General features: G+C 51.5%; 1 protein-coding gene across 1 annotated transcript in view; it reads right to left on the reverse strand.

Annotated features, from left to right (window-relative positions):
* Positions 1-352: 352 nt before the first annotated feature.
* Positions 353-18,436, reverse strand: part of Fgf18 (fibroblast growth factor 18) — a 31,341-nt gene continuing 13,257 nt past the window's right edge. Inside the window, exons 3-5 of the mRNA XM_031353669.1 lie at positions 17,487-17,667; positions 8,053-8,159; positions 353-1,429 (exon numbers count right to left, since the gene is read on the reverse strand). Coding sequence (XP_031209529.1) covers positions 1,163-1,429; positions 8,053-8,159; positions 17,487-17,667 — 555 coding nt within the window. The 3' untranslated portion in view covers positions 353-1,162. The remainder of the gene's footprint in view (positions 1,430-8,052; positions 8,160-17,486; positions 17,668-18,436) is intronic.

Raw genomic sequence — 18,436 nt, forward strand, 5'->3', positions numbered from 1 at the left:
ATGGATAAGCACAGCAATGAAGCCATAAATCTGAATCACTAACGGTGAGCTTTCCTGTGGGCCGAAGTAAAATCCCCAGGGCTCAGACTATAAAGGCTTAAGAACGAATGGCTGAGTCTATTGCTTTATCAGGGGCATTGGAAACCTAATTTCTCTGAGGAAGCAATTCCCATCTGCTCTGAGTTTGCCTGCTCAATGCCTAGAATACTGTGCCCCCGGCACACAGCTACCATGTTGAATGAAGAGATAATGGCCCCAGCAGTCACACAAACACCAAGAAGGAAGGAAGCCCAAGAAACCGCCCTGCAGGACCCCCATCCCCAACCACCACACTCTTCACTGTTTTGTTTTGTTTTTTAAATAATTTGTGGGTTGTTTTTAATTGTTGAGGCAGTAATACTTGGTTCATGAGACTGCAATATACAGAGAGGTGAAATAAATAGCTTATATATATAATATATATAATATAGCTGGTTTTAAAATATTCCCTTATCATTGGTGTACTAAGTCACGTGAGTCACGGAAGGTCCATAGCAGCATCCTCCAGAACTGCGGGCAAGGCAGGCCACCATGATTGGACGAGGCGTCTGTCGTCGGAAGGTCGAGGCGCGGAGAATTCTGAGGGGCGCCTTCCCTGCGCGGTGTCGCGGGACAGCTTGCAGTGGACAATAAATAAATGACTGCAAACCAGAGAGCGATTCTTGTTGGAGTCTAGGGCAGGGAAAGGGATGGGGGTGGGGCACTACTTTCCTTTTTTTTTTTTTTTTTTTTTTTTTTTTTTTTTTTTTTTTTTTTTTTTTTTTTTTTTTTTTTTTATTGTTGTTGTTTTCTTTTTGTTTTGTTTGCTTTCAGAACCTTTGGGGGAAAAGGACTTTGGTTTCTCGCAGCGTCAGTTTCCTCGTTCGAGTCCTCCTCTGGGGATGAGTTTTGAATTGTCACCTCCTAGAGAGAGGCAAGCACCTTGTGGGTTGACAGCGGTCCCCTTGTGTGAGTCCTTTGTCATGGGGTTCAGGTCAACAGTGGATCGCCCCTCCCCCCAAGACTTTAGGTTCAGTTTTTGTCTTCTTTTAAACACAATGTACAAAAATAGAGATTCTTCCTTATTTTTCATGTAAAAATATTCCTCTGATGTAGTTCTCTGTGGGGGTGAGTGTGGCCGAACCTAGCCGGGGTGAGTGGGGCGGATCCGCCGGGATCGCTTGGTAACTGTGGTGTACTTGAAGGGCTTCTGCAGCTCGGCCTGTCCCTTGGGGTAACGCTTCATGAAGTGCACATCTTGCTGGTTCTCTCGGGTCTTGGGACCCTTGCGAGGCCGCCCCTTCTTGGTGAAGCCCACGTACCAGCCTGAGTATTTGGCTGACATCAGGGCCGTGTAGTTGTTTTCCAGAACCTTCTCAATGAACACGCATTCCTTGCTAGTACCATCAGGCTGCAGGAGAGAGAGAGAGAGAAGGGACGTCAGAGAAAGTCACATCAATGATCCTGGTTAAGTGTGCCACAGCAAGCACTACTCATAACCACAGTGATGGGTGGGTGCTAGGCCGGTGCACCCAGGTTCCCTTTCCCACCCCACCCCCAGGTCTAGGAAGGCTTTGCTCAGCTCCCAACCTCACAGCATCAGCAAATGTACTACTCTATAGCCACAGAGCAGGGAAGGCACAAGACGGAAGTGTCAGAGGAAGGGTGTGAAGACAGGAACGAGCGGGCATGCCTGGTAGACATGGTGGGCGATCAGATACCAACAAGAGTTCTATTTAAATTGCACTTCGCAAGCATTGTAGAGTTAGACCTAGGAGAAGACTCAGAAGTCCGACTGAAGCCTAGCGGGGAGCCTTTGCCAAGAGGAGAAAATAAAAGGAAAAAGAAATTGGAGGAGCAAAACTCCCGTGGAGAGGACACAGAGCACTTGGGATAGGGCAGACTGGGACAGCATAGCAACCGTGTCTAATCTTTGCTTCCCAATATGCAGAGAGTCTTGTATTAGAGGCCCCTACACCTTCTTTTATCCTCTGCCCAGGGAGCAGAGTTCCCTTGTCTTGCAGATATCCACTTCAACCTTAGGAGGTTCGGCATCATCCCTACTTGAGCAAGAGACCTAGATCTAGCCAATCATGTAGTAACCCCTCCCAGACATGTGACCCAAGCTCACCAATCAATGTGCTTTGTGGGTTCAACGGCCAGTGCCCGAAACAAAACAAAGAAAACAAGAAAATGGGTTTACATTCGAGATATTTGTAAGGCTGAAATGAGGGCAGCCATTTTACTAACACGAAGGGAAATCCTGCTGCGCAGCGATGCCAGCCCCGAGGAAGCAAAGCCAAGCAGGGGAATGAAAGAAACAACCAAGCCCTGGTCACATCACTCAGGCTCTGGATCCAGCTGCATCTGCAGTTCGCGTTACCTCACCACCATGTGGGCCAGCGATGTCTCATTTCCTTTAACTCAGCTGATGTTTTAGTCTATCATTTGTAAGAGAAACGGGTCCTGGCAGATCTGCCCAAAAAGCTGACATTCAGTCAGCTCCTCAACTCTTTTGCGACACAGTTCAGTACAAACTACACTCAGTGTGGGATGTGGCGTGCTTTCATACTTGGTATAAAGCAAACCAGGAGCTTCCAAAAATAAGACATAGTGTAGCCAAACTCCACAGGCTGTGTGCGTAAGGGGGCTTTGGGGACTCGGGCTGCCGAGCAGATGTCTTGCGAGACTAGATATGCAGGGCAAAGGGCACTAACTCTGGAGCCAAGAGCCAAAGGAACTCTGGCACATCCTGTGACCTCAGGCTGGCCAATCCCTTGCTCCAAACCTCAGACTCCTCACCAGGCAAAAGAATACAATGACTTCTACGTCACAGAGACACATAAGGAATGACCCTTGGAGAGGAGTCGGATACACAGGGGGGCTCTCCAGGTTGTTCCTCAAGAGCAGGTGGTTCTGTTGGGGCTGCCCTGAACAAAAGGCGATGGGAGACGGCTTGCAGCCTCTTTCTGGAACAGCGATTGCTGGATGGGAGAGAGTGGGAAACACAGAGTTGGACAGGCTGACCTAGCAGCACAAGTTTCCAGCGAACATCTCCAAATTTAGGCCAGGCCCACTCCTCGTTCCGGACTGCTGCCCAGCCAAGTTGGAAGCCCAGCGGTCTGGCTATGTGTGGAGACTGAGGTGTGGGTTCCAGCCTTTTGTTTGAAGTGGAAAACTGGCCCGGGCTTCCAGGGACATTTACCTTTGAGAGGAGGGCAAGCCTACTCCCTGCAGACAGAATGCTGAACTCTGCAGAAAAGGCTGGGAAATGCCGTCCTTCCAGACGGCTGGAGGACAGAGGCAGGTTCAAGACACGCACAATACCCAGAAGACAGCTTGGGTAGACACTGCAGTAAGACTATTAGAAAGGAAGGCAGAAAACACGTGTAAGGCAGGTTGAGGTGAGAGACCTCTGGGCCCTGGGTCTCTCATGGCAAGGTCTAGAAACTCCTCATCTAACTCTCTGCATGAGTCAAAAGCAACCTGAACAAAAGCTAGACAACACTATATCCTGGGTCTGCCCTTCAAAGCTCTGCTCTGTAGCTGCCACTGCAAGGACGCACCCTAGGACTGCCTCTTCTCTCTCTGGGCAGTCCCTTCCCTTCCCTCAAGAGGCAATGGTCAAACTCAGGTTGCAGCCCACTGTTAGCCTTGCTGCCTTTCTGACTGACTTCATAGTGGAGAACATCTGCTCATTGTAGGCTTCACCACTGGATCCCAAGAGCCCCCTCCCCACCCCGTGTCCTGAGATGTTGGAACCAGCCCTGAACCCAGCTTTCCAGCCCTCTGAAGTAAATTTAGACATGTACCGAACATTTGTGGTTAGAATTTTACTGGTCTACACACTCTATCTCTGGAAGTCTCTGGCTACCCACTCCTCTCCTTACCCCAACTTGGTCTCCCTCCTCGTTCATTCAGTATTTACTGATTGCTGACCACAGGTCAGACATTCCTGAGTCTGTTTCATGTCGCCCTCTTACATCACTGAAAGCGACTCTACCTAGACAAAGGAAATAGCTAAAAGAGACAAATGGGCTTGCCCAAGGTCATGGCACTGGAAAATGGCCTCTAGCACACTTGTCTCATGTCCAGTTCTAGAGAAGTCAGTGGGGAGAAGAGAGGAGGTGGGGTGAGTGATGCCCCTCCCCCGAAACTCCTCACCTCCTGCAGAGCCACAGTGGACAAGAAGTAAAGCTGGGTACAAAGTAAAAATTGGCTGTGCAACGGTGTAGCACAGACCAAGCATGCAGGCTCAGTACATATCTACCTTTACTTCAGAGGGCTCTAGGCTGGGTCCCAACACCCCAAGACAAAGGAGGAGCTCTTGGGAACCAGTGGTGGATCCTATGATGAGCAGAGTCTCCAACATGGTCTCAGCCAGAAAGGCTAAGAGTGCACCTGAGTTGGGCCCTTGTCTCTGTTTGACCCCTTCTATGACCTTAATTCACCGACAATTACGTTTAAAAAAAAAAAATCAATGCTTGGGCCCCACCTCAGAATTTCTGACTCTGGTGGTCAAGACAAGCAGGGACATCAGTTTTTAGAGAGCAACCTATCACTCCAGAACCCTGGAAGGTTAGTGGAAATCCTCCCTCCCAACATCCTAAGAGAGTCACGGTCTTTCCATGTGACCTGAATCCTGATGACATCACTAGATCACACCTCACCTAAAACCTTTATCTCTTTGGGGGGTGAGGGAGAAAATCCCCTCCTGCTGGAAACGTTGAGTTTTCAATAACTTAAACTAAAACAGTCTTAACCACCTGCCCTGAAAGACTCCGCAGCTCTGCTGCTCCCATAAGGACAGGCAGGGACTGATGAGGAGATTCTGATTAGCATACGATAGATGCTCAGGAATTCTTTCTGGACTCTGCTACCTTCCGGCCAAGTGGATATGGTAGAGAGAAGTGGCCAGGAGCAGGCTTCCAGAGCATGCAGGGTTTCAAGACAGATAGAGGGAACGAATGACTCCAGTCAATGGCTAGTGCATCTGAAATAGCTGTTTTCAGGGCTCAGTAAATGACCCCAGAACTGGCCAGAGATGCACAAGGCTGGCACCTACAACCAGGAAAGAGGAAATACCTGCTAAGGTATTCTACCTAAGGCAGTCAGAGTTGCCATGGGTGCAGAAGTGATATAAGCCCTGCCTTCAGTCCACATAGAGCCTACTCGACCCGCACAGAACTCTGGGTGCAATCTCAGCACCACACAAACCTGGGGTGTTGTACATGCCCCCAGTCTCTGCACTCAGGAGGTAGAGGTAGGAGGGTCAGGAGTCTATGGTCCTCCTTGGCTACATAGGGAATTCCAGAGTCCCAGAATAGCCTTGGCTGGAGGAGACCATGTCTCAAAAAATAAATAAAAGAAAGAAAAATAAACCTATCTTCACAGGGAACGGAGGACGAGACAAACAGGCAGAGCCTGCTTAAATGCTAGCATGAGACCCCCTTCCAGACAAAGCCCCCAGGTTCAGTGGGACAGGGTGCATCGTTCCTGCAGGAGACTGAGTCAGACTCAGAGAGCAAGAGCTAATCAATGAGGACATGAAGTGACATCCAGGTGAGCAAGTGGGGCCTGGAGGGTGGGGGTGGGGCATAGACAGCTGAGGGAGGACAGTGAGCTAGCTAGGGGCTAGGTAAGTCTAGAGACCACTGAAGGTGAGTCAAGAAGGGTCCATGGAGAGGGACTGGAATGGCTCATGCTTAAAGCCCTTAAGTCTACATCTTGGAGATGGTGTGAGCAGCACAGGGAACCCAAATTGAGCCCTAAACTGGTCCAGGGAGGAAGAGAAGATCAGTTGGAGCCTGAAGCTTCCCAATCAGGCTAAGAAGGTTGGGGCTGGGTGATAGGTGGAAAAGACTGAGGGGTAAGCCCGGATTGTAAGGGAGAGACACACCCAGCCATCAAAGAGGGGACTCCCCACACGGCCTGGGTGAGCAGGGCGGGGGTCATAGACAACCTACCAAAAGCATGATTCCCACCCCACCCAGCACAGGGATGGGGGCCACCAAGCCTCTGAGCCCAGAAGGATGGCCAAGACTGCTGGGCTGGAAGGAGGGTGCAGAGGTGGAGGCAGGGGATAGGGCCTGCTTCGCTGCTGTGCCTTGAGCCAGCTGAACCGTCCCCAATATTAATGACGGGAGAGAGGGTAAGGGGGCAGGAAATCGGAGCCGGCTCCTGTGGAAGCGGTGACTCAGCGGCCAGCCGGCAGGAGGCGGCGGGGGCTGTAGCCAGAGGGGACTGGGCGCTCTCCTGACCCCGCGATGGCACTCCTGGGGGTCAGGATGCCGGGAAGAGCGCAGACAGGAGGCGGCACGAGGCGGCACCGAGCTGCGCGCGCGGGCACCGGGCACAGAGGGAGCAAAGGAGAAAACCGAGTCTCAAACTCAAAGCAGGTTGGTCTGGGAGCAGGCCCAGGCGGGCAGGAGAACAAAGCGCCTGACGCGAGGCTGGGCAGCCGCCGCAGGAAACTGCTGGCCAAGACAAGGACAGGCCAGGCCAGGGGACCAGGCACCCGCCCCTGCCCGCCGTCCTAGCCGCTGAGGGACCCCCTCGCCGACCGGCCTGCGACGGCGGAAAGTGAATCACTAATTGAAACCACTCCTAGGCATCCCGACGCTGTGCAGATTACTATTATTTTGCAGTTTGGGTTGGTATGGGTGTGTGGCTGGAATCTTTCCCTTCCAAACCCGGCTTTGAATCCCGCCTATCTCTAGTATGGGATGTGGGACAAGTGCCCAGGAATGTGGCCAACCCTCGGCTTTCCCACCTGTGAAATGGGAATGGTAGTGGTGCCAACCTGTCAAAATTATCTGCAGTTGCCGGGCAGTGGTGGCGCACGCCTTTAATCCCAGCACTTGAGAGGCAGAGACAGGCAGATTTCTGAGTTCGAGGCCAGCCTGGTCTACAGAGTGAGTTCCAGGACAGCCAGGGCTACACAGAGAAACCTTGTCTCGAAAAACAAAAAACAAAACAAAAAATTATCTGCAGTTATTTTTTGCCCAGTTCCTGGGAGATAGTAGGTGCTCAATTAAAGGAAGCAGTTGTTATTTATGTAACACATCCTTGGTCCTCAACCCAGGGATAAGGGGCCAAAGAGCAGAGCTAAAGGCTCAAGAAATCAAATAGTGCTTCAACAAGACTGACCATTCTCCCCTTATCCTGAGTATAATGAAATCAATCTTCCCAAGACCTAGTTCCTAAGCAGTGGGCCATTTCCCATGCCACCTTCATGCTGACTTCACTCTTGGTTCAGTATAGAAGCAGAGAGTCCTTACAGAGAGCAGGGGACAGAGACATGACTTAGCTGTATGGGAGTGACAACTTCCTTTTGAACGTTTGGGGGAAGCATACTCATGACCCTCATGAACAGGCACATGAGGCTATAAAGAGACGAAGGGCAGCCTTCAGCAAGTATCCAAGCCCGGCAAGTGAGTGTACACACACAAATGCACACATATACATGCACATATATACACACACGCAAGCACATGCATGCACACATACATGTATGCGCACACACTAATATACACTACTGTGTCACATGCAGCTTTCTGGCCTGTTTCAAAGTAATAAAATCTTCCTGAACTACTAAAACTGTGCGTGCCAGCTGAGGGGCAGCTGCTTCTGGAGATGGAGGAGGCGGTGGGGTGGGGTGAGGTGGCTGAGGCGGCTGCCGAGAACCCCTGGCAAGTGTAATGATGATCCCTCAGTCCCAGCCCTTGGGCTGCAGGCTCCCTGTTCCCAGACATCAGGAGCACATGAGATGGCTGCCCCAGAACTCTACATCCTTGTCCATCAGAACCCAGGGCTCTTGGCACCAAGTGGCAACCATAAATAGTACTGACTGCTGCAGGGACCAAAACAAAAACCATGGTGACAGGAAGAGAGGCCATCAGGTGATGCTCTCTCCTATCCAGATACATGCCATATCTGTGTTCCAGGTAAGGCCAACAGGGCCCTGGGTGTGCTTTGCCAGTTTTCCAGATCTGGCTGAATGGGACCCCGAGCACCCAGGATGTCACTACTCACCTTCCCCACAAGCTTGCCTTTTCGGTTCATACACAGGTAGAACTCTGTCTCCTTGCCCTTGATCCGGACTTGACTCCCGAAGGTATCTGTCTCCACTAGGAGCTGGGCTTCAAAAGGCAGAAGGAGAATAAGAAAGCTTTTTAACCAGAAGCAATGGTATAGTCTTAACCAGCAACATGCTTCCTGACCAGACCCCCGGTCCCTTATTTCCCCAAAGTTAAGCATGGGGGAGGATTCTGGCAGGTCCCATGAGAGCACTGGGACCCTGGATGGGGTAAGGGAAACTGAGGAGAGCCAGACTGTGCCCCTTCCCCTTCATACATCTCCTGGCTCTCCATTCTGCTCCCCAAGTGGGACCAACAGTCATTCAGAATACCCACAGAAGTAACCAAGGGAATATGCGTGTGTGTGTGTGTGTATGTGTGTGTGTGTGTGTGTGTGTGTGTGTGTGTGCGCGCGCATACATGCCTTTGGGACCTCATGCTGTTTCCTTCAAAAGTTAGGTCAGAGGCTCTTTTCCCCCAGGGCAAACATCTGGTGCCCCTACTAATGCGGTTTTGGCACCTTTGACCTGGCCACTTGACACAGGAGGTGATGGTGCTACGCCCCTGGTATAGAGTCCATGTTCAGAATCTCCCTCCCCCTGACTGAGGCCATCAAAACTGATGAGTAACTAATTTTCAAGAGCACAGAGGTCTACTCAGGACCCAGTTCTCCCCACCCAGGACTGAAGCCCATCCATGCTTCCGTGTCAGGATGCACTTGTCCAAAACTGCTCCCCTGAACCCCCAGCAGACAAAGGCATCAACCACCTCCTTCCTTCGGCCAATAGGTTTCCCCCCATAAGATTCAGTGTGACCCAGGGTGAGGTCTCACTCTGGTCTTGAACCCTGGACCTGTTCTCCATTGCCATTCCTCTCCCACGTGGCTGTTTTCTTTGGCTGTGACCCTTCACTTCCAGCACCTGCCCCCCTCCTCAGCTACAAAAGTTTCATTTCAGTGACAGGGGACTTGCTTCTCCATAACAAAATCATAGCCCCAAATTCCTGAGTGCAGTATCCTTGGAGCCACAAGGAGTGTACCTCAGTGCCCCTAAAATACACTAGGTATGATTTTAATAAAAAAAACATTTACAAATATAGGCCCTGGTGCCCTGCTGTGAAAATTGGAACCACCTGGAACTCAGGATTTCTATAATTAATCTAGCCCTCCTTTGACACCACTTCTAATTAAAATATGATTCCCACCTTAAAAAAAGAATTTACATAAAATTTAAAGACCTAACAAGAATTTTGTAATTCAGAGAGGAAGGTGGGGCACATTCTTCTTTCCGCCTCCCCCCACCCCCAGTAAACACTGAGTTAGAACATGAACAAGGGCTTGCTGCTTAGCCTCTTATTCTGCTTACCCTCACCCAAAGCCTTGTCCTTGGATTCCCCAGGGGGAATGTCACAGTAGCTCCCCAGCCTGCTTGACTATCTCCTGGCAGAACTCATGCCTCCGATGGTGAGAAAGTTCTAGAAGCCACTATGGGGCTAAGTGTATCTGGGGTATGCCTGAATATGGACTTAACCCCTGGGCTCTACTTCACTGACTTCTGTGTGGCCTTGAGCCAAAGGGTCTTCACTAGTGAAATGAGAATGGTCCTGACCCTCAACAGGCCCGGACATCCTGAAGCATGAGAACACCCTGCTCTAGAGGTCTGGAGAGGAAACTAACCTTCCATTTAAGTTCCTAAAAGCTATAAAGTGGAACCTTTCCTGGAAGAAAAGGGAGCCTGGGGCCAAGCCCACAGTAGCCTACTTCCTGAGGCCCATCCCCTTGCTCTGAACCGGTTCAACCTTATCCAAGTCCAGGAATCCCACCCCAGATAGAGCATCTGAGAGTACCCACGGGTCTGTTACCATCTCATGCTGTGTGACTTGAACCCTGAATGGAACATCACACCCCTCTCTGAGCCTCAGCTTCCTCCCCGGTGCATTGGGGCATCAAGCTCAACCGTGTTCTGTTTAGTTCTGGAATCCTGGATGGAGTCAAGCCTGGGAGAAGGCCCAGCTCTACTGGGAGTAGGGAGACAGTCATTAAAGGAGGAAGTACTGGTGATAAGGGCCCAGGGTACCACCATCCAAGTAAGGGAGGCTGCTCTGTCGGCACATCCTCTAAGGACAAGCCCCGCTCCCACACAAAGTAAGTTGCTCTTGTCCTCATTTCCCAGGGTAAGCAAGTGAGATGCCCACTGACAGCCCAGCAGAGGGACTAACTACAGGGTTGGCTGACTCTGAAGGCCACTCTTGATATTGCCCTACCTCTCAGCAGCAAGGACCCTGGCCATCAACACCACGTGTCCCCTCAAACTGCATCCCCAGGGCGGGTTGCGAATATCCAAAGGGCCTGGGGCAGAGCCTAGGGCTTCAGTTCAACTCCCCCTCCACAGGCCTGGTCATGCCTATCCAGCCTGGGGAGGGTCTGAGCCAAGCCACTAACAGTCTGTTCTTCCTACCCACCCTGACCACGGCATTCAGGAGAGTGACCTAGTCTCCACTCAGAGAGTGACATAATGAGGGAGTTGAGCCAGAATTATGTAAAGTCTTTGGGGAGTAAGAGACCAGCGGCAGCCGCAGCAGGAGAGAAAGAGGAACAGAGAGAGACTCCACCCAAGCTAGGTTTGCTCCAGGGCCTTCCTAGTCCTCCTCTTCATCCTCCACCCCCTCCTGAGAGCCAAACTCCAAAGCTCTCGGGAGCCAGAAGCCTCATGTTGGTTCAGTTCCATTGACAGGACCTATGGCTGGCCCAGGAGATGACATTATCTGGCTACCCCTCCCCCACCAGCCTGAACAGCTCCACAGCCGCCTCCCCTCCACCACTCTTGCCCCCACCAGTGTTCCCTCCACGCGTCAGCCAGAAGCATCCTTTAAAAAATCTTAGATGCTTCGGTCGGCAAATTAAAACCACTGTGCAGTGTGAGTTTAGATCCCCCCAAAACCCACATAAAAGTCGGGCCTGCAGAGACAGGCAGATTCACTGAGTTCACAAGTTCGCTGGCCTGATAGTCCAGCAGATCTGTGGTCTCCAGGTTCACTGAGAGACGTTTCCTCAAAATTAAAGATAGAGAGCAATGTTGACCTCTGGCTACCCGTAGCCACAGACACACAATTATGTCTCTTCCCTGCTGCAAAACCTCCCAGGGATTCCCAGAGTACTTAGAGAAAATCAAAACTCTTCATCTGCCTCCTTCCTCCATCTCTCCTTCCTAGACTTTGTCCTAACCTGCCGAAGCACGCCGATGCCCTTACTGTCACTCTGACACACCTAGTACCTGCCACAGGCCCTTTGTGCTTGCTATTCCTTCTATCTGGAGGTAGGTTTGTCCCAATCTCCTTATCTTCCAGGTAGCCAAACATCATCTCCTTAGAGATGTTTGGTTTGAACATGGCCCATGTTCAAAGAATGGCCCATGGCTCATACATTTTAATGATTAGTCTCCAAGGAGTGGTGTTTGAAAGGATTAGAAGGACTAGGAGCTGTGGCCTTGTTAGAGTAGATGTTGGAGGAAGTGTGTCACTGGGGATGGGTTTTGAGGCTTTAAAAGCCCACACCAGGCCCAGGCACTGTGTTTCTCCCTCTCAAAAGATCAAGATGTAGCTTTCAACTACTTCTCAACACCACACCTGCCCTGTCTGCTGCCATGATGATAATGGGCTAAACCTCTGAAATTGTAAGCCATCTCCCAGTTAAATGCTTTCTTTTATAAGAGTTGCCTTGGTCATGGCATCTCTTCACAGCAATAGACGAGTGTCTACAACAGATGCCCTCCCTGACTGTACTGTCTGATGTTAGTATCTCCTCCCCAACCTAGCACACTCCAGTCCCCCATGTCACATTCCAGCACTCCAGCATTTTATTTTTTTCTGTGCATTGTTGTTGTGTCTATGTGAGGGTGCCAGACTCCCCCTGGAACTAGAGCTACAGACAGCTGTGAACCCCCATGTGGGTGATGGGAATTGAACCCAGTCCTCTGGAAGAGCAACCAATGCCCTTAACCACTGAGCTGTCTCTCCAGCCCAACATTCCATCGCTCTAAAACTGTTTGTCTCTATTGTTTGGATCTTAAATGTTTCCTCAAGGCCTGTGTGTGGAAGACTTAGTTATCAACCTACAGCATTACGAGGTGCTCATTTCTCTCTCTCTCTCTCTCTCTCTCTCTCTCTCTCTCTCTCTCTCTCTCCCTCCCTCCCTCCCTCTCTCTCTCTCTCTCTCTCTCTCTCTCTCTCCCTCTCTCTCTCTCTCTCTCTTTCTCTCTCTCTCCCTCACCCCCCCTCTGCTTCCCAGCCATCATGAAGTTACCCTCTTCTGTCACAAACCTAAGCCAAGACATTCTGCCTTGCCACAAGCCCAGGAGCAAGGGGCTAGCTAATCATGGACCAGGTCTTCAATCCTGAGCCAAAATAAACCTTACTTCTTTTTAACTTGATGGCCTCAGATACTTTGTTACAATAATATCAAGTTAACACTATGTGCCATTCTTTCCATTGTGCAGGTAATCTCCATGAAGACAGGACAGCTCTCCTTACTCCTGGAGTAAGTGATGGAATCTTGCTTTTCTGCAACCTCAGCCCAGGCCTGGCTCATAATAAGTGGCCACTAATTAAATTATAATACATGTATGGAAGCCTTGTGATGTAGGCAGTGGCCAACATGATTCAAGAGCAAAACCAAGATTCAAGATGGTGACTGGACACATTGCAGAGCACATAGTTGGTGATGAGTTTAATCAGGCTCTGATTCAATGTCCTTTCTCACTCCATACCTTCCTGCTGTGACTCCTTATCCGGCTATGCCTTGATAGGACTCTATATTACTACCCACCCATCCCCAGCCACAGTGACAAAGAGAAAACTCCTTGCTGTCTAACAAGGGAAATGCATGGGCCAGGAATAAATGAGTCTGAGGCCTCTTCTGCTTCTGCCTTTCTGTCAGGCTTGTGATGTGCTGGACCACGGCACTATCTCATTTAACCTTTGCAATCATCCTAGGATGGTCAGCACTGATGTCATTTTCCCCATCTCACAGATGTACAAACTGAGTTCCAAAAAGCATGCACATGGGGGCTAAAGTCAAACTCAGGCAAGCTGTCGGCAAAGTCTTGGTCTGAATCTGCCCCCTCCACCCTTCCCTTCCCCCACTTGGGACCTTTTCCCAGGGTGAATGAGCCCTGGCTGTGGTGGTGGGGCTTGTCTCTCTGGCCTTGCTTTCCTGGGACAGAATTCACTGAGTGGCTCATCCCTTTCCCAGTTCCACTTCCAGATCACTTTGAAAGGGGAGGAGCCCCAGGCCACCTTGAAGAGGACTTCTGGAGTCAACATGGAGAGATAGGGAAACCCATGGGAGTTCCCAGGCCATAGACAGAAAAGGAAAGGGACTCCCCAAACCCTCCAAGAAGGTGGGGTAGAGAGCTGGGAGAAAGCTGCATGGGCAGGGTAAGGAAAGACACCATGGGCCTCACGGCAAAAAGGGACAAGTGGCCCTGTGGATGGGCTGACATTGAAGTATAGGTCCCCAGCTGTCCTTACCAAAAGCAACTCAGGGCCTTTGCTTTTAGACTTTGAGTTTGAAGGGTAGAAAATGAGTTTGAAGGGTAGGGGAAGATACTGGAAATGGAATCAGAGAGTCTTGGGAGCCTGCTTCCATAAGAGGTAAATCAGAAACAAAGCCAGGGTGGGTTAGAGCTCCCTGTACCCAGGGAGAGCCTCCAGGACAGGACAGGTTCAGAGCACAAGTACCTGTGTGCGCATACACACACACACCAGGGAAAGGCTAGATAAAGCACTGTGCAGAAGTGCCTGAGGGACCAGCTGACACATTCCCACACCACGGAGCTACTGGCTGCTCTCCAGACAACATCTTCTCATGAGGAAATGTCCTTGTCACCAAACCACCAAGAAGTCAAGTCACCTACCTAGCTCTCTCTCTTCCCTCTAAAGGTGACATGAAGCAGAAAGGAGAGGTCCTTTCTGGAGCCATTAGCCTGTTGCTATTATACCCACATGCTCAAGTGCTCAGAGTCCCCCTTCTCATAAGTCCCTGAGGATGTTTACAGGCCACACAGACTCACCAGAAAGAAAGAGAGGAAGAAAAAAAAATCAATAGGATTGATCAGAAGCTTTATTGAATCCTGGCTGTAGCTCTAATACAGCCCTTTAACACAAGATTCACAAGACGTGGGTGGCCACTGTTCCCTGGGGACAGAGGATGGGAGGCTTAAGCTGAGGTGCAAAGACCCCTTCTGAAAGGCTCATAGGGGAAGCCAGCTCTGTTCATTTTGGTATTCTCGAGGCCAAACAGATGGAAGGAAGGGAGAGGGGCTTTCCTAAGCACTGGGCCAGGTGCCCCTGAGTGTGGAAGAAGCTTTTTGCTCTAATGTCCTGGGCTGACTACTTTGTCCCCAGTTTTAGGTGTACCCTGGAGGTGTTCCTGCACTCATGCCATCCTGATCACATCTCTGTGGCTAGCTCTGTGTCCTGGGGCTGGGGCAGCACACATAACCCCAGAGTCTTGGCCTCTCCTGAGACAGGGCAGGGAAGTACATAATGGTGTCAGACTGTAAAGGTACAGCAGTAGAAGGACAGAGACTGGAGCCCTAGTGAGAAGACAGCGAAGTGAGGGGCTGGGTCTCAGGACTGTGCAGGTGGAGAGCATCCTAGGCCTTTAGATGAAAGGTGCTTAGGCCTGACCAAGGCTGGTTCCATGCCTGGTGGAGCACAGTGCACAAAAAGAGGTGATACAGCCTGAGATTGTGGAGGGATGGGAGCGTCTCATGAGCAGAACCACCCCAGGCCTCTGGCTGACCCAAGAGTTTGGGTTCTAAGTGATGTGAGTTTCTGAGCAATAGAGTGGCATTTTGGACTAGTGGACAGAAGATGGACCATGGGATCAGACTCAGAGACTCAGGACATAAGAGGGATCTGCAGCCTCAACCATGCTAGCTGGTCCAAAGAACCTTGCTCTTGGCTCAAACCACCTTCCAGAAAGTACGAGCATACGGAAGTCAGCAAGATCAGAAGGTCTGCAGACCAGGGGCCCCATACCCAGCAGAGGCCAGCCTCGGATGACAGACCCAGCTCTGAGGATTCCAGGTGTTCACTTGGCATCTGTTGTACTTCTAGCTCAGCAAACAACACAAGGCTGTGTAGTCAGGTGGGTATCACAAGTTTCTGAGGGCCCCGGGCCCAGCCCTGAGAAGACAGAGCAGATTCCAAAGTGCCCCTGCATCCCACCGCCCCTCCCCCAGCAAGGCAGCTCCTGGTGCAGAGGAGCCGCCCATCCTCCTCTGCTGCATGGTCACATAAATCACCCTCCCAATAATATTTGTATTGATCATCTAGATTGGAAGCCTCGGTGGGCTCCATTGTCTCACTTCCTCTCCCAGGGCTTCACAGATGGGATCTCCCAGCCTCATCTGCGTTTCTAATGGGACATTCAAATGGAACAGTAGCAGCCTGCAAGGCCCCATGCTGCCCTGGGTGTTGGGGGGTTGGAAGATCATGTAAACATGTTCCTTGAGAGAAAGAGAGAGGATAAAGACCAAGAATTTGAGAAGACAGAAGAGCAGCACGCCAAGCCAGTTCTAGAAACTCAAAGCAGGCTTCCTGGGTGCTGATCAGACCCGCAGCAGCTCTGACAACACCCAGACCCATGAATCAATCAGGACATCCTGAAAAGACCCCTCTCTCAGAGACCCTCACATGTATAAATAGCTAATCTAAGCCTGGGACTGTACAGATGAGAAATGGGGACAGAGACAGTGGCAAAGTACTAGAAGATTGCAGAGTGGCCCAGTTGAAGCAGAGAAAGTCAGAGGCCAGCAGCAGCCACGGAAATGAGGGTGAGCCTCTTTGGGACCCATCTCCCGCCCCAGCCCCTGCCTCCCATCCCAGGGTGTGGACAGATGGCTCAACCAGAGTCTGACCCCCCTCTCTGTACTCTCCAGCCTGGAGGGGCCAGAGTGAGCTCCGGGGACACCCCAGGAGGGCACCTCCTCCCGCCTGGCCAGCCAGCTGCCCCTTCCCTGGCAGCACTGGGCAGAGGGTCCTAGGGAAAACTACCACCTGGGTCTGCCCTGCACAGCCCAGCATCTGGGGGTGTCCCCAACAAGAGTCAGAGGACTGTGAGGAGGGACACTGTGGTCAGAGCAAGGAAGAGCAGGGACCATGGGGAGGGAGGAACAGAGATGGACCAAAACAAAGACGGAAGGGGGCACAAGACAGGAAGGGTAGAAAAGGAGAGGAACCATAAAGAATAGCTATGCAGGAAGCAGAGAAGGAGGCAGCTGGCCTGGAGGTGTCGGGCCCGGGACCCAGCCCATGCTGCCCAGCCTGGCCCAGCCCCCAGTGCGGTGCAGCTGCCTCACTCAGGGCCCTACCATGAGGTCAGTCCTGCCCTGGGGCTGTGGGAAAATAAATGGTGTCCAAGATAAAAGGTCCAAGAAATTATTTGTCTTGTTGTCATGACCTGATGGCAACGGGCAGGGCCGACAGGGCACCATCCCAGCAAGGCGAGGCTGGCAGGCTCAGCACACACGCACGACCCTGCCCCCAGCCACTACCTCTCGAACCTGGGCCCAAAGACATAAGAGGGTGGGGATGAATGAGTGCATCCCATTAGAGGAGCAAGGACCAGAAAAGGCCTCCTGGTAATGCGGAGCCTTTCCTGTCTAGCAATTTTAAGTAAAATATCTGCATGTTTAGGGTTTGCCCAGCATCTGTCTTGGCTGAATCCTCTCCAAAGCGCTGACAAGGTGGAATTATGTCTGCTCTGTTCACTGCCCAGGGCTTTCGTGAGCTGGGGCTTAGGAAGAGAAAGCAACCCAGGGTTCCTTATGTGAGCCTCTGCAGTATGAGAAGGTCCCTCAACCCTCCAGGAGCACTGAGCCATTCCTGAATCAAAAGGAGGCCGCAGAGTCCACGGCTCAAGTGGTTATGCACACCCATGTCTTGCGGGTGTACAAGTTCAAGCTTAAACACACACGCACATTTGCATAGACACACATGCGCACTCCCATACACTCCCATGAAGATGACTCCCACAGCCTCCAGAGCCTCCAGAGAGCATGACCAGAGCTTTCCACCCCTCAAAGTAGCTGAACCTGGGCCAGAGTGGGGAGGGGAGGGAGGGTGATGGGATGGGGGAGGTTGTGGTTGCATTCCCACCCAAGCCACCATGGATGGGGACACTTCTTATTCACGTCTTAATATCCCCAATGAGCTTCTTAAGGTGTCACTAATGCCTCCCCCTTTTATAGACTGATAAACTGAAAACAAGGAGGACATGGTCCAAGACCATGAATCCAGTACAATACAGAGCTGGGGATTTGAATGGGGACTCTCCGAGGCAGGGGAGAGTGTGGGCGAGGGATATGGGTTGGGTCTGGCACATACCATACTTGTCCCCGTCCTCGCCACGGGCACTGATCCTACGGCCCAGGACTTGAATGTGCTTCCCACTGGTCCTGCTGTAGAGCTGGTACAAGCGCAGCTGCTTCCGACTCACATCATCTCGAGCCCGCGTCTGGTTCTCCACATGGATGCGGAAGTCCACGTTCTCCTCGGCTGCCAACACCTATTCAAGGAGAGGGAAGACAGTGAGTCAGCCTTATCTCTCCTCTGCACCACCTCTGGCCAGGGCCCATTTCACAGACAGGGCAACTGAGGCAGCTGGGAAACCATAACGCTGAGACTCAAGCCTGGGTGTATAGTTCTTCCCACTTCCCCACATATGGTGTCTTCTGAGACCTCAACGTGCCGGTTGCTCTGCCTCGGTTTCCCTTTTGGTACAGAGCCCCTTATCTCAATGGCATCTGGGACTTCGAGGAGTGCCTGAGCAACTAGGAAGGGAACTAACATCCACTGAGCCGCGGTCGGAGGGACACATTGTCAGGGAAGGGGCAGGATGAGACATCTTAAGTACTGCCACTGAGCTAGAGGACAACATGCTGCCTCCCCAGGGTCTCCATAGAGATCCCTCACAGTCACACCATGGGACTGGCCCATATCCCGGGCCTCTGGTCTATATCCCCCATGGTGACTATATGGACCTCTAGCCATTTAGTCCTCATCAGCTGTACCATCTAGGAAGCCTTCTTAGGTTGTATCAACATTCACCACTCCTATCCCTCACCAAGAATACAGCTGCCCATCTGAATGGTATGCACCCATCTCCTGCTCACATCCTCCACCAAACAAAGCCCTCCCATAGACTCCTCCCTGTCCACACTCCTCAGGGCTTCCTCACACTCAAACAGAGGTCCTTACTGGGGCTTCCAGACCAGACTGGTAACCCCTGATGCTTCCCTCCCCCTTCTCTTCTTCTTCCTATTCCTCCCCCTCCT

This window comes from Mastomys coucha, unplaced genomic scaffold (genome assembly GCF_008632895.1).
Source record: "Mastomys coucha isolate ucsf_1 unplaced genomic scaffold, UCSF_Mcou_1 pScaffold5, whole genome shotgun sequence".
NCBI classification, from domain to species: domain Eukaryota; kingdom Metazoa; phylum Chordata; class Mammalia; order Rodentia; family Muridae; genus Mastomys; species Mastomys coucha.